Genomic DNA, 14,225 nt, shown 5'->3' with positions numbered 1-14,225 from the left:
CTACTAGAGACTCCTGGACACTCACAGGCAAGTCTGGCTCAGTCTCTTGTGGGGACACTGCTCCTTTCTCCTGGGTCCTGGTGCACACACAGTTTTGTGTGTGCCCTCGAAGAGTCTGTTTCCCCAAGTCCTGTGGAATTTCTGTAATTAAATCCCACTGGCCTCCAAAGTCAAATTCCCTGGGGGTTCTCAGTTCCTTTGCCAGATCCCCAGGTTGGGATATCTTTTATGGGTCCTAGAACATTTTTTAACAGTGCGAGAATTTCTTTGGTATAATAGTACTGCAGTTTGTGGGTCGTCTGCTCAGTGGCTGTATGGTGGGGCTAATGGTAATCTCCTCTAAGAGGGCTTAGGCCACATGCCACATGTCCCAGGTCTGCTGCAGTCAGAGTTCCTGTCCCTGTGGCAGGCCACTGCTGACCCTTGCCTCAGCAGGAGACTCTCAAACACTGAAAGGCAGGTCTGGCTCAGTCTCTGTGGGGCCTCTGGGTCCTGGTGCACACAAAGTTTTGTTTGAGCCCTCTGAGCGTGTCTGGCAGGTATTGGGTTTGATTCTAAATGTGATTTCGCCGCTCCTACCATCTTGTTGGATCTTCTCCTTTGCCCTTCGACATGGGCTATCTTTTTTTGGTGGTATCCAACATTCTCCTGTCAATGGTAGTTCAGCAGTGAGTTGCAATTTTGGAGTTCTCGCAGAAGATGAGCACATGTCCTACTCTGCCATTTTTTAAATTACTTGTAAGTGAGCATGTGACTTCCACCTAATTTAATTTTCTTCAGTCCCAAAGGTTCAAAGCCAGAGAAAAGGCACTGATCTAGGCTGCTGGCATGTTCATTCTTCAGAATCAACTGGGAATCAGTACAAAGACAAATCAACAAAAGTCCTGTATAGTCAAAACTATGTTTTTCCAGTAGTCATGTATGGAAGCGAGAGCTGGACCATAAAGAAGGCTGCTGCTGCTGCTGCTTAGTCACTCAGTCGTGTCCAACTCTTTGTGACCCCATGGACTGTAGCCTGCCAGACTCCTCTGCCCATGGGATTCTCCAGGCAAGAATACTGGAGTGGATTGCCATTCCCTTCTCCAGTAAGGAAGGCTAAGGGCCAAAGAATTGATGCTCTTGAATAGTGGTGCTGGAGAAGACTCTTGAGAGTCCCTTGGACTACAAGGAGATCAAACCAGTCAATCCTAAGGAAAATTCACCCCGAATGTTCATTGGAAAGACTGATGCTGAAGTTGAAGCTCCAATACTTTTGTCCACCTGATGCAAAAAGCCGACTCATTGGAAAAGACCCTGGTGCTGGGAAAGATTGAAGGTAAAAGAAGAGGGTGGCAGAGGAAGAGATAGTATCACTGACTCAGTGGACATAAATTTGAGCAAACTACAGGAGACAATGGAGGACAGGGGAGCCTGGCATGCTGTGGTCTATGGGTTGGCAAACAGTCGGACATGATTTAGTGACTGAACAACAACAGAGACCTCAGGATAGACTGAATCTTGCTGGATAACTCAATACAGTGTAAGATTACTTTTTAACAAGGCCCTTTGCTAAGAAGGTGCAAACTAATTTTGGCAAATATCCTTGCTAAATATTATAACTGGCTCAACTATGACAGAGTATAACTGTCTCTGTGTTGTGTCTACAAGCTGATTTTAAAACATTATGCAATTCTGCCTCAAGGCTGGGAGTACTGTCACACACACTCTTGTTTTCAGCAAATGTTCCTAACTTCCTGGTCTTCTGCACCAGGATCTGGAGAAATGCAGATCCAGGATCAGGCAGAAATGCAGGGGCCACAGCACAGTCATGATAATGAACGCTACCTGGTATTTTGTGGATCAAAAACCAGGACGCCTTGTGTTTTGTCTTCTATGACAATGGAGAAGCGAAAGTTTAACCAGTGATCTGAGAACATGGAGAGCAACTTGCCACTGGAGAGAATATTTTCAAGAAGAACAAATTATCCAGAGAGAGAATCTGCCTAGTAAAGGATGAGGAATTTGTGGAACAAAAAAGGCTTATCTAACATGGAAAGAATAGGACTCATAGAATATGTTATTTTGAGTAGACCAAAAGGAGTATGGAACGAATCCCAGGAAATCCATGCACGACCCACAGAGTTCTTGAGAACTTTAAATCAGCAGAATTACTGCCAGTTTGGATTGATGGGGATAGAGAGAATAGAAAATGAAAGGCGACTGTTGGACCCCCAAAATTCTAGAGGCAAGAAGCAGGTTGAAAAACTAATAAGCTACAAAGTGCCACCTTCATGAAAAGGAAGGATGACACAGGTATAGTCACAAACCAAGAGGGTAGAGTCATGAACCCAGGAGGCAGAACCAAGAGTTTAACAAGTAGAACAAAGAACCCAGAGGGCAGAGCTAAGGGTCTTGGAAGACTATTCTCGGGTCTTAAAACCTAATCCAGGAGCTGGAGTTTGCCTAGGTTAATTTCAAAGTTGTCTTGGGCTTGGGACTCCTTTTTAATATAAATGTCTATAACCTATGCCACTCTTACCTTGTACATTGGGAGGGCTAGGGCAGATGAAGAGCCTCTAATTTCACAGGTCCACAGATGGAGAGGAATTGTGTTCATGAGCTGTACTTTATGAATTACAACCCAGAGCCTCACCTACAGCTGATTTAGATAATCTTGATGATGAGATTTTTGGATTTTTCAGCTGGTGAGAGTTAAGACTTTGAATTGTTGCCATAATGGAATGAGGCTCTTGGATGGGGGTGATTATATCTTCCATGTGAGAACTGTGGGGGTCAGAGGGCATACTATGGTAGGCAGAAATTTAAGACAGCCCCCATGACCTTCATCCTCTTAGGTTACTCCAGTGTTCGTGTAACATTATATGGCAAAAGGGAGATTATCTGATTGGGTCTCCTCCAATCACATGAGCCCTTTATAAGCAGAGTTTTCTCTGGGTGGTAGAAGAGGAGTTCAGAGAGAATAGCAGTGTGAGAGAGATTCAACACGACGAAGGTTCTTTATTGCTGAGATGGACAGGGTCACAGGCCAAGAACCTCTGGAAGGAGGAGCTAAGACTGCTTCCAGCTGATAGCCAGCAACAAAAAAAAGGACCCTTAGTTCTTCAGTCTGAAGGAAATGGACTCTGAAAACAACCTGGATGAGCCTGGGAGCAGGTTTTTTCTTAGAGACTCCACAGGTAAGCCTGGCTGATGCCCTGACTTCAGTATTATGAAACCCTACACATCAGTCTAGCAAAATTTGCCTGGACTTCTGACCCACAGAACTGTGAGACAATAAATGCATGTTGTTTTAAGCTATGAAATTTGTGGTGATTTGTTAAACAGCAGTAAAAAACTAATCTAGATTTTGTTTTGGCCCAACAGAACCTATTTCTGGACATGCTGCTGCTCTAGCCCATCCTGAGAGCAATCCTCAGGCAGCAACAAGAAGACCAGTGCAGGTCTGGCAGCACTCCTTTCTAGCACAAGTTTCCTCATCTGGAAAATGGACACATCAAAAGAGAAAAGCTGTGGGAAAACAATTCTACACTCAAAAGTTTTTTCAAATATCACATGTATCATTAATTACAACACTCATATCAAAACTTGTGAAAGAGGGACCCACATAGAGACAAAAACAGAAAAGTGAGAGCTGCTCACCTTCTTCAGGCCAAGATTGTGAATTACTAGAATAAAGATATGCTCCTTCTCCTCTAGTTAGAAAAGTACCCAGGAAACACTCATCTCCCTTGAAAAAACAAACACAAAGAGCAGGTGATTTACAGCATAAACATTCACAGAATCAAAAGTTCTGTCCAAGTTTGTATGTCTACAAAAGCTGCTAAGTCAGCCTCAGATATATTCAACTTCTCTTCCGGTTTTCGGCACTTCTTGGCTCTTTGCCATATTACTGGCACCTGTGACTTATGCTGAGAAAAAGAATGTTAAGGTCCTCTCAGTCTAAGCACCACAGTCTGCAATGCTTATCCACGTTCCAGTAAATTTATATCCTCCAATAACAAGAGTGGCTTCTCCTTGGCCTAAAGCCTTGACTGTTAGTTCTACATGTCTCAATTTGAGAACTGCTTCTAAAAGTACTGAGAGATTTTGAAAAAACACCAAAAGGTTTAAATGGCAGAAAGAATCCCTCTTGCATACTCCATACATGGTTATTTCTAGAGCTCTGCTCTGAAGGGGAAGAATACAAACAGGAATTGAGACAAGGAGGTATAGAACTCTTAGATTAGCAGTAAGATGAAATATGTTAAATTGTTTTTATAAATTGTTTACATTTCATCTTGATAACATTAAGAAAGCTGCTTACCAGAACTGACTGCTGGGTTTTCTCAGACAATTTTACTTCAATATCTTCTACCTGTGTCCAAAAGGAGTACAGATTTTCAATTCACTGCTTCAAGGGCAAAAACTCTGCTGGGTCTCCCCCTGTGTTCACATATTTCTAAGAGAGCAGTCTCTCTGTCAGATCCAGGGTTCTCAGGCCCTGATGGCTGGCTGACCTGGTTGCTGGATACCAAGCACAGAGCACCAGGCCATGGTAGGCTCTCTCACAGGGACCTGAAGTCCAGCTAAATGAGCCTACGATACGTGAAGAGAGTATATTAGTCTCCACTTACATTTCATTTCGGAGAAAACTAATTTTAGGGATGAAGGAAAGAGAACATACTAAAACATTTTGAGTGTGTTCTCATTTAAACATGTTCACATTAGAGGATGACTTTTGTTTGTCTTATTCAGGTCAGAATTGTAGAAACATAATATAACCAAATTCTGAAACAGGTACTTAGACCACTACTAGTACTTTGTGTCCCAAGGCACAGAGATTCAGACCAAGTCCCACAGATGAAGATGGGACCTTTCCACATGTAGAGACATGGTTGTAAAAACTCAGCAGCAACCATTCTGACAGAAAAGGGAGCACATGATCCATTTCTCACTTCCTGTGTGACCCTGGACAGGTTGGGAAATTTCTAAACCTCAGGCTCCTCATCTGTAAAATGAGGATATTAATTTCTTCCCTTGACAATTTAACAGGGACCCAGATAATTTAGTTACTTTGTTTTGGAACTTTCCCCAGATTACAAGTTAACGAAATTAGATTCGTTTGTATAAAGAAAAAGAGCAGAGATAAAAACTTCTATTCCGCACAGTGGTTAGGCCAGGATCTGACATCCCACCACAGGCTCTTCCTTAAACGTTCTCCCCAGTTTCTCCACGTTTATCTCCATTTTCACCTGATGAATGACACTAACCAGCCAGGAGCAGAATCTGGGTATGACAGCTGTCAGGATTATAAAGCTGGTTTCTGTGATAACAGTGCCATCTGCAGGAAGACCACAGACATGTCAGTTACTGCCCACCACCAGAGCCCACCCTGCAGGCCCCTGACTGCTTCCCCTCCTCAAAAGTGAGGGCTCCTCTTATTAGGATACAAAGTCTGATGCCTTCAGAAGATGAATTCCTCATCTGGGGACAAGAGCCTAATGAGGGGATGGAGAAAGGCTTACTCATGTGATTATTCTTTTTAAGACAAATAGCAACACATATTTAAATACAGAGTCCTTTTCAATCTATGCTTTTAATTTTTGTCAAGGTAGTACAGGTGTTTATATTAAAAAACCAAACAAAAATTATCAAGGTCATCAAGCACTGGATATTATCATTCTCTGGAATTTTTTGCTACCATAATGGATAAAAAAACTGGATCTAACTATTGCTTCAAATTGTTTTTCCTGACTACTAGTAAGGCTGTACATATTCATATTCATACACACACAGTGGACCCTTGAACAATGTGGGGGCTAGTGGTGCTGACCTTCTACACAGTTGAAAATCCACAAGTAACTTTACAGTCAGCCCTCCATATCCACGGTTCCATATCCATGAATTCAACCAACCATGGAATATGTAGTTATGTAGTATATATACTTATTGAAAAAAATCTGTGTAGTTTAAACCTGTGTTCAAGGGTCACTTATGTACATGTGTGTGTGTATAAACATTAAAATATATATATATATTAATTTTAAAATTTGTTTTATTTTACACTCTGGTAAACTGCCTGCTCATATTTTTTGCCCATTTACCATTGGGTAGCTTGTTTTTTTAATATCAATTTGTAAAAGCTCTTCATAAATTAGGAAATATATCCTTTGTTTATTGTAAGTATTCTAATATTTTCACCAGTTTATTCCTGGTCATTTGATTTAGACTATGGTTTATTTTGCCAAATATATACACACACACACATATATAAAAGCAAGTTCAAGTTTTGCTTCCCAAAGATGACATACACTTACCTTTTTCTTTAACCAAGATCTGAGATGTCAAAAATGATTCTGAGAACACCACAGATCCTAAGCACCCCCTTCCTCCCAGCAAGTCAGGAATGTCATAAATGGCCATGCAAGCCTGTATCAAATGAGAAACCAGAGTTAGACTAGTTGTCAGTCCTAAACATTCAGGGAAAGACCCACAAGAAATAGACCACAAAATACTAAGCCACATGGCAAAAAAATATTTGAGAATTTCTAAGGAAAACTCAAGTTATCTTGAAATGCATCTCAAACTGGGAGATGACTTCAGGATCACCTAGGCTTCCTTGCAATTGCTCCTAGGTCAGAGGCACACTTGGGCTAGAAGAAGAATATCTTTATGTTTCTATAAATTCCCTCAAATTGCTTCTCCTTCCTGAAAGGCAATGTAACAGCCTTTCTTAATGTGATCACTGTCACATTCTACTATGTCCACATGCTCATGCATTCCTTCTTTGGTTTGGGCTCAAGTTCTGAACAAATCTGGAAAGTAAGATACATGTTTTCACAGATATTTGTGGCTATATGTCAAAACATGCAAACACTCCTTTCAGGACCAAAAAATAAAAAGAAAGCTGTTCAAGCTTTTATGGCCAAGACAAATAAAAACAAGAGTCTTACATAGGTAAAGGAAAAAAAAAAAAACAACTGGAGCAACTCAGAGAAAGCTCCTGAATGGCTGGTAAGAAGGTTCTAATTTAGTTAAAAACTAGTGAAAATAAAATAATTCTGAGGACAATCTATCAGAGGAAATGAAGAAAATAGTATAAGCCAGAGTTGAAGTCTGAGATAACGGTGAAGATCTGGTGAGGGATACGAAATAAGTTGCATGATAAGCCCTCCCAGGTTCCTGCCCGTCCTGGCCTGACAATGCTGAATGACCAGGTGCAGAGCTCCTGAAACTAGAGTTCATTTTCATACCTTGATGTCCTTGTGTGGGACCCTGCTCTACCCTTAGGACAGAGACAAAAGACCCTGGCCTACGGAAGAGACTGACAGATTCTCCAAAAAAAAAAAAAATGTGGCAGGAAGTTGAAAGGAAAAAAAGAAACCATAAAGTCCTTATTCATCCATGTTGTCACGATAAAGAAATGCATGAAACTGACAGGTAGGCTTTATATTTTTGTTAACTTTCTTATAAGGCATAACAACTAGAAGTGAAGTGAAGTCTCTCAGTTGTGTCTGACCCTTTGTGACCCCATGGACTATAGCCTATCAGGCTCCTCCGTCCATGGAATTTTCCAGGCAAGAGTACTGCAGTGTGTTGCCATTTTCTTCTCCAGAGGATCTTCTCGACCCAGGCATCGAACCTGCATCTCCCGCATTGCAGGCAGATGCTTTACCATCTGAGCCAAGGTTTATTTAAATTTGTTTCAAAGAATTTTGAGTATCTGAAGACACAGAACCATCCTGGGCTACATGGTTCCTCTTACGTGACAATGATCAATTCGGTTCCCAGATCAATTAGAAAAACAAATCCTGTAGCTCCTAATCCCCACTTTCTTATTTGGCCTCTGGCGTTCAGAAGGGGAGAGAGGACATTAAAAAGAATATACGTAGTATTTTTTAGGCACTTGCTACGTACTCCCCATATGTGGCAAGGGGACAGAAAAAATATGGAACATGGTTCCTATCCTCAGGAAACCTATACTGTAAAGTTGGAGAGATAAGAGCATTCCTACACATAAGTCAACATGTGACACACTACAGAATTACTCCCTAATTTATGCAGTATAAATTTCGAGTACTCTAAGAATACAGTACTTGTAGCGAGAAATCGGTAGGGCAGGCTTAAACGAAGAGGCAGAACTTCATCTCTGCCTGGAAGGGAGGAAAGGATTTGGACAGAAAGGACTAACATCCTATTTTTTCTTTTCTATTTCATTAGCTGCTGCTGAATGTGTACTTAACACAGTACTGGACTCCCAATCACCTACTCCAGTGCAAAACACCTTCCAGAGCACTGCATAAGAGTCTAAGAAGAGAAGTAAGGGAATCTAAAGCCTAGCAAGGAGACAAAGTAATATTTACCTAAGCATCAGAATGTATTCATTTTCCAGTCTTAATAATGTTACAAAAAAGTCTCAATTAGTTCTAAAAGAACAACAACACAAAATGCTGACACAGACAGGGAGCAGGTACATTATAAAAACAGAAACTACTCACAACCTTAAAAAATTACTTGTGTTATACTACTCTCTGTAGATGAGATAACACTACTGCTTGTCCACTGATGACGGCAATGGGCATGCATTTTCTCCAAGTCATCCACACTTGTGCACCCAGTTCCCCATGATCAAAATCTCACTAAAATTAAAGTTCAGGCAGGAGCCACAGAATGGACATAAGGTATAACTTGTACCCACGTATACTACAACCAGAATCTTGGCTGGATGTCCACCATCCTCTTATGCACTGCTTGCCAATTTTCTTTGTACCAGGATGCACTGGGGCAGGATGCACAGAGGATTCAGATGTGGCTGGGAGCAGCTAGTCTAGAAACTCTGGCTGCTGAAGACCACCCCAGGGACCAATATTTCTGCATCTCTAAACCCATTCCCCTGGCCCATCAGTAGAGAGGTCAGAAAGCTCTGCTCTGACTACCCCATTTCACCTGTGTTTTTTTTTTTAAATGTTAGTTTGTTTTTATTTCCACAAGCTCCTCTTAAATAAGGGAATCAACACAGGCCTTGGAACACAGAGAAGCCAGTGAAAACCTGGTCTGTGTTGAGGCAGGCTTGGCCTCAGCTCCCACTTCCACGTGAGGTCAGAGAAATCTCAGCCACTTGAAAGAAGCCTTCCGAACCTCAGGAAGAGATATCTACTTTCCCCTGGTGCCCCTCCCCCTCCCCTCCAGCTAAGATTTTACACCAAGGGGTGCCTAGACACAGACATGTGGATGTGGTGAGACTGGTACAGCTGCCTGGCACCCTCAGAAAGCACAGGTTCACCACTGCTGCTGCTGGAAGAGTCCTGAAGACAACTAGCTTTCTCCAGTGGGCTACCTAAGACTCCCACCTACTCCTACCTCACCCCTTGTAGATGTCCTCTATATGCCATTTCCTGCCAATTGACCTTTAACAGCTCTGCTTACCGTCTTCACAAAGTATAAGCTATCTTCACTGTCCAGAGGCACGATTCTAGAAAAGGAAATTGATGGGAGAGACATGTATTAAATGTACAATGTTCTCTATTTTTCAACTTGCAAGCAATTCACACACTTAGGTCTCTTTTGAGCTTTTTCAAAACACTGGGTTGCATGTATGCAAAATTCCACTCAGACGGACACACTTAGGTCTCTTTTGAGCTTTTTCAAAACACTGGGTTGCATGTATGCAAAATTCCACTCAGACGGAATCAGATCCACCCCTGACCCTACTCTAGTCTTTCCGTGGGAAGCAGTCAGGATAGAGCGGTCTCAGCTGAGCACACCCAGCTTTGAGCCCAGCCCTGGAGTGACGCCACTGCCAGTTGTGGAAGGGTGAAAAGATCATCCATGGTAGCAGTTCACGCTAGCCTCTCTTATTTTGCTCTTAAAACTTGCCCCAAATGAGGACACACCATAAACACATACTTACCTTCCCTGATTATTCACAGCATGTATATGAAAAGCCATCTTGGAGCTGTAGACACAAAACAAAATAAAACAAGTCAGTCTGCTTTTGCGACCACTGTGTGGCAAGCTCTCTAAACACCTGCCACTGCAATGCACCTGTGTGGGGCCCTAATAGCCCCACAGAGATATGTGATGTCCCTATATGCCCTAGGGTTTCATCCCATCAGCAAATGTGGGGCTAGTGTCTGACTCCAGTGATGGCCCTGCCTCTGTGCAGATTCTCAGGACTATCTTGACTCTTGGACAGAGCAGGAGAGAACTACATGACTACTGCCCATGACAGACTGAGAGAACCTCTACGTGCCCCAGGCCTCTGGCCCATGGCCGTGACATATTCTCCTGATCCTCTTCCTCTCTTCAACACCTTTGCAGCCAAGCTGCCATCCCTGCTCAGAGCGAGACTGCTACCAACAATCAACTGCTGCTGTATAATCAAGTTAGGACTTCAGAACTGAGGAATAACCAGATAACCCTTTTGGCATCAACTCTTTTTGTAAAAGAAAGTTTCTAAATTGAATTAAGTTTATTTTTTTCCTGTAACAAATACTGGCCAGTCATATGCTAACTTCCAGTGTTCCTCTTGGGAGAATTTGCTAATCTGATGCAGTCTGAGAGAAGCGACCACGTGGAGAGGAGTGGAGCTCTAGAGTGGAGAATTGGCTCTCGAAGATTCTTCCTATTGCTTGGGTGTTCTCCTCTTGTTCTTTCCTCTACCCAGGGTGGGACACCGGCCCCCCAACCCCAGCCCCATGTAGGAGGCCATGGGACTGAGAGGTGGCTTGCCCTAGAAAGACAGAGTGTTCTAGGCAAGGTCCCGAGGACAGGAGGAATGGATGATTCTGCCAGCCATGCCAATGGTAACAGAAGAGAACTCACTGAGACAGCAGCTATCATTCACTCGTCCAATCACTCTACGGGGCAGGAGTATGATGAAACAGATGCACAGAGAGCTCCCTATCCTGCCCAAGTCACCCAGTTGGAAAGCAAAGGAGCTTCCTTAAACTCAAGTCTGCCAGGAACAGATAGTACGGGTCAGCACACAGACTTAAGAGACCAAACTTCCTCTAGCCTTCTCCTCTTATGGCCAGAGATATGAGCCATAAGACCCAGAAAAAAGGACAAGAAACCTTAAGCAAGCCTAAAGCTTTGTACCAAAGGGTTCTGGCTCATCCCCACTCATTCCTGGAGCTGTAGCAAAAGAATTCTTGTTAGCTTATTTACTGACTAAGTTTTCTAAATGTTCCTTCTCACTACCTAGGGCTCTAGATATAAGAAAATGTGTCCATCAGCAGACAAATGGATAAGGAAGCTGTGGTACATATACACAATGGAATATTACTCAGCCATTAAAAAAAAATACATTTGAATCGGTTCTATTGAGATGGATGAAACTGGAGCCCATTATACAGAGTGAAGTAAGCCAGAAAGAAAAACAACAATACAGTATACTAATGCATATATATGGAATTTGAAAGATGGTAACGATAACCCTATATGCGAGACAGAATAAGAGACACAGATGCATAGAACAGTCTTATGGACTCTGAGGGAGAAGGTGAGGGTGGGACGTTCTGGGAGAATAGCACTGAAACATGTATATTATCATATGTGAAACAGAACACCATTCCATGTTCGATGCATGAGACAAATGCTCAGGGCCGGGGCAATGGGATTACCCAGAGGGATGGGATGGGGAGGGAGGTGGGAGGGGGGTCCAGGAAGGGGAACACATGTAAACCCATGGCTGATTCATGTCAATGTATGGCAAAAACTACTACAATATTGTAAAGTAATTAGCCCCCAACTAAAATAAATAAATTTATTAAAAAAAAAAAAAAGAAAATGTGGGGCATGGAGCCGAGGTATCACAGGGCACATCCCAGAAGTGTTATTTATTTACTTTTAAAAAATGTTTATTTGCTTGGCTGTGCTTAGTTGCAGCATGTGGAATCTAGTTCCTTGACCAGGCACAGAACCTGGGCCCTCTGCATTAAGTCCCTCCAGAAGTATTTTATTTTCACCTATTAGCTATTTTATTTTTGGCTGTTCTGGATCTTCATTGCTTCATGGGATTTTTTTCTATCTGTAATGTGCAGGCTTCTCATTGCAGGGGCTTCTCTCGTTGTGGCAAACAGGCTCTAGGGCACCTGGGCTTCAGTAATTGTGGCTCTTGGGCTCTAGAAGCAAAGGCTCAGTTGTTGTGGCACACAGGCTTAATTGCTCCAAGGCATGTGGGATCATCCCGGACCAAGAATCATACCTATGTCTCCTGCACTAGCAGGCAGATTAATTTACCTCTGAGCCACCATGAAGCCACCTTTCCCCTACATCCCCCAGAAATATTCTTTTTTTTTTTTTTTAATAAATTTATTTATTTTGCTGCTAAGCTGCTAAGTCGCTTCAGTCGTGTCTGACTCTGTGCGACCCCATAGACGGCAGCTCACCAGGCTCCGCCGTCCCTAGGATTCTCCAGGCAAGAATACTGGAGTGGGATGCCATTTCCTTCTCCAGTGCATGAAAGGGAAAAGTGCAAGTGAAGTCGCTCAGTCGTGTCCGACTCTTAGCGACCCCATGGACTGTAGCCTACCAGGCTCCTCCATCCATGGGATTTTCCAGGCAAGAGTACTGGAGTGGGGTGCCATTGCCTTCTCCGTTATTTATTTTAGTTGGGGGCTAATTACTTTACCCCAGAAATATTCTTAAAAAAACTTTCTAATATTGATATCTTTTGTCTCCTTTGCAAAAAAGTATAGCAAATGGTCCTAATATGGGACAGAAGGTTGAGTGGACTGGGTTCCTGAAGGTTTAGCTATGGACAAAGACTACACAGGGATCCACTGTGACATGCCAGGTGTGTGATGGCAAGACTGCCAGGAAGCCAGATTTCTAGATCATCTAGACGCTGAGACAAGGCCAGGCTCAGGGGTTTCTACCATCTGAGAGGAAGATAAGGCCTAGGACAACGCAGGCTCAGGAGTTTCTACCATCTGAGAGGAAGATAAGGCCTAGGACAACTCTCTTCTAAGCAGTGACCATTTTCATGTGCTCAAGGCCCCTCATCATCGCCACTAACAAACCTCACCACTCATGTCCCCAGCTTCATCTTTTTAACCTTGGAATCCACATCTGTCTGTTCTAGCACTGATATGTCTCCCATTCCAGCCTAATCAGTGTGTCTGATTCTGAAACAGTTCCTCCATCCTTGGCTTCTCAAATAAAGCCCCGATCATGAAAGACTCTCCTTCATATACTAATGGTTTACCAGAACATTCATCAAAGGGGAGAGAGAATATCAAATAAACAGCAGAAAGTCTTAAAAACACAAACATTAAATAAAAGTTTTTATTGATAATATTGGCCACTGCTTACCGTAGAGCTGCCTTGAACTGCATCAACTCAACAGAATTTAGCCCAGATCCCAGGGTCTGCTCAGCTACCTCCTTGGCCTGTAAAACCAGTAATAAAACAGAGACAATTAGCTTTCATAGCAGGAAAGAGTACATTCAGCTGTGAGGCAAGGGCTCCTTCCTGGCCCTTTCATTTGGCCAGGAGAACACTGCCCATCCTCTTTGCTTGACTACTCTGTATATATCAATAATTAAAGTGAAATATCTTGTTATGGGGAACAGGTGCCTGGTTGGTTCAGGTGGGGTTCATATGTTGTTCAGTCGCTAAGTAGTGTCCGACTCCTTGTGACCCCAGGATTGCAGCATGCCAGGCTCCCCTGTCCTTCACTATTTCCTGAAGATTGCTCAAATTCATGTCCATTGAGTTGGTGATGTTATCTAATCATTTCATCCTCTGTCATTCCCTTCTCTTGTACCTTCAATCTTTCCCAGCATCATGGTCTTTTCCAATGAGTGGGCTCTTTGCATCAGGTGGCCAAAGTACTGGAGATTCAGCATCAGTTCTTCCAATGAATATGCAGCGTTCATTTCCTTTAGGATTGATTGGTTTGATCTTCTTGCTGTCCAAGGGACTCTCAAGAGTCTTCTCCAGCACCACAATTCAAAAACATCAATACTGTGGTGCTCAGCCTTCTTTATGGTCCAACTCTCACATCCGTATAGGACTACTGGAAAAACCACAGCTCTGACTAGATGGACCTTAGTCAGCAAAGTGATATCTCTGCTTTTTAATACACTCTCTAGGTCTGCCACAGTTTTCCTTCCAAGCAGCAAGCATCTTTTAATTTCATGGCTGCAGTCACCATCTGCAGTGATTCTGGAGCCCAAGAAAATAAAATCTGTCACTGCTTCCACTTTTTCCCCTTCTATTTAGCATAAAGTGATGGGACT

General features: G+C 42.8%; 1 protein-coding gene and 1 long non-coding RNA gene across 10 annotated transcripts in view; one reads left to right on the top strand and one right to left on the bottom strand.

The window, feature by feature from the left end:
* The window catches only part of LOC145532896 (uncharacterized), a 74,492-nt gene extending 70,705 nt beyond the window's left edge, over positions 1 to 3,787 (top strand). The window contains exon 4 of the long non-coding RNA XR_014073693.1: positions 3,364 to 3,787. This is a non-coding gene — a long non-coding RNA (uncharacterized LOC145532896). The remainder of the gene's footprint in view (positions 1 to 3,363) is intronic.
* DNAAF9 (dynein axonemal assembly factor 9) overlaps positions 1 to 14,225 on the bottom strand; it is a 171,677-nt gene that overhangs the window by 67,679 nt on the left and 89,773 nt on the right. For all 9 annotated transcript variants that reach the window (XM_081558875.1, XM_081558876.1, XM_081558883.1 and 6 more), the window contains 7 exons: positions 13,297 to 13,373; positions 9,890 to 9,934; positions 9,406 to 9,451; positions 6,297 to 6,408; positions 5,250 to 5,320; positions 4,304 to 4,354; positions 3,640 to 3,727 (listed from right to left, as the gene is read on the bottom strand). In XM_081558875.1, coding sequence (XP_081415001.1) covers positions 3,640 to 3,727; positions 4,304 to 4,354; positions 5,250 to 5,320; positions 6,297 to 6,408; positions 9,406 to 9,451; positions 9,890 to 9,934; positions 13,297 to 13,373 — 490 coding nt within the window. The remainder of the gene's footprint in view (positions 1 to 3,639; positions 3,728 to 4,303; positions 4,355 to 5,249; positions 5,321 to 6,296; positions 6,409 to 9,405; positions 9,452 to 9,889; positions 9,935 to 13,296; positions 13,374 to 14,225) is intronic.

Source organism: Giraffa tippelskirchi, chromosome 13 (genome assembly GCF_054371585.1).
Source record: "Giraffa tippelskirchi isolate mGirTip1 chromosome 13, T2T-mGirTip1v1.2.pri, whole genome shotgun sequence".
NCBI classification, from domain to species: Eukaryota; Metazoa; Chordata; class Mammalia; order Artiodactyla; family Giraffidae; genus Giraffa; species Giraffa tippelskirchi.
The sequence above is the reverse complement of the archived record's forward strand: the minus strand, read 5'-3'. Positions and strand labels throughout refer to the sequence as shown.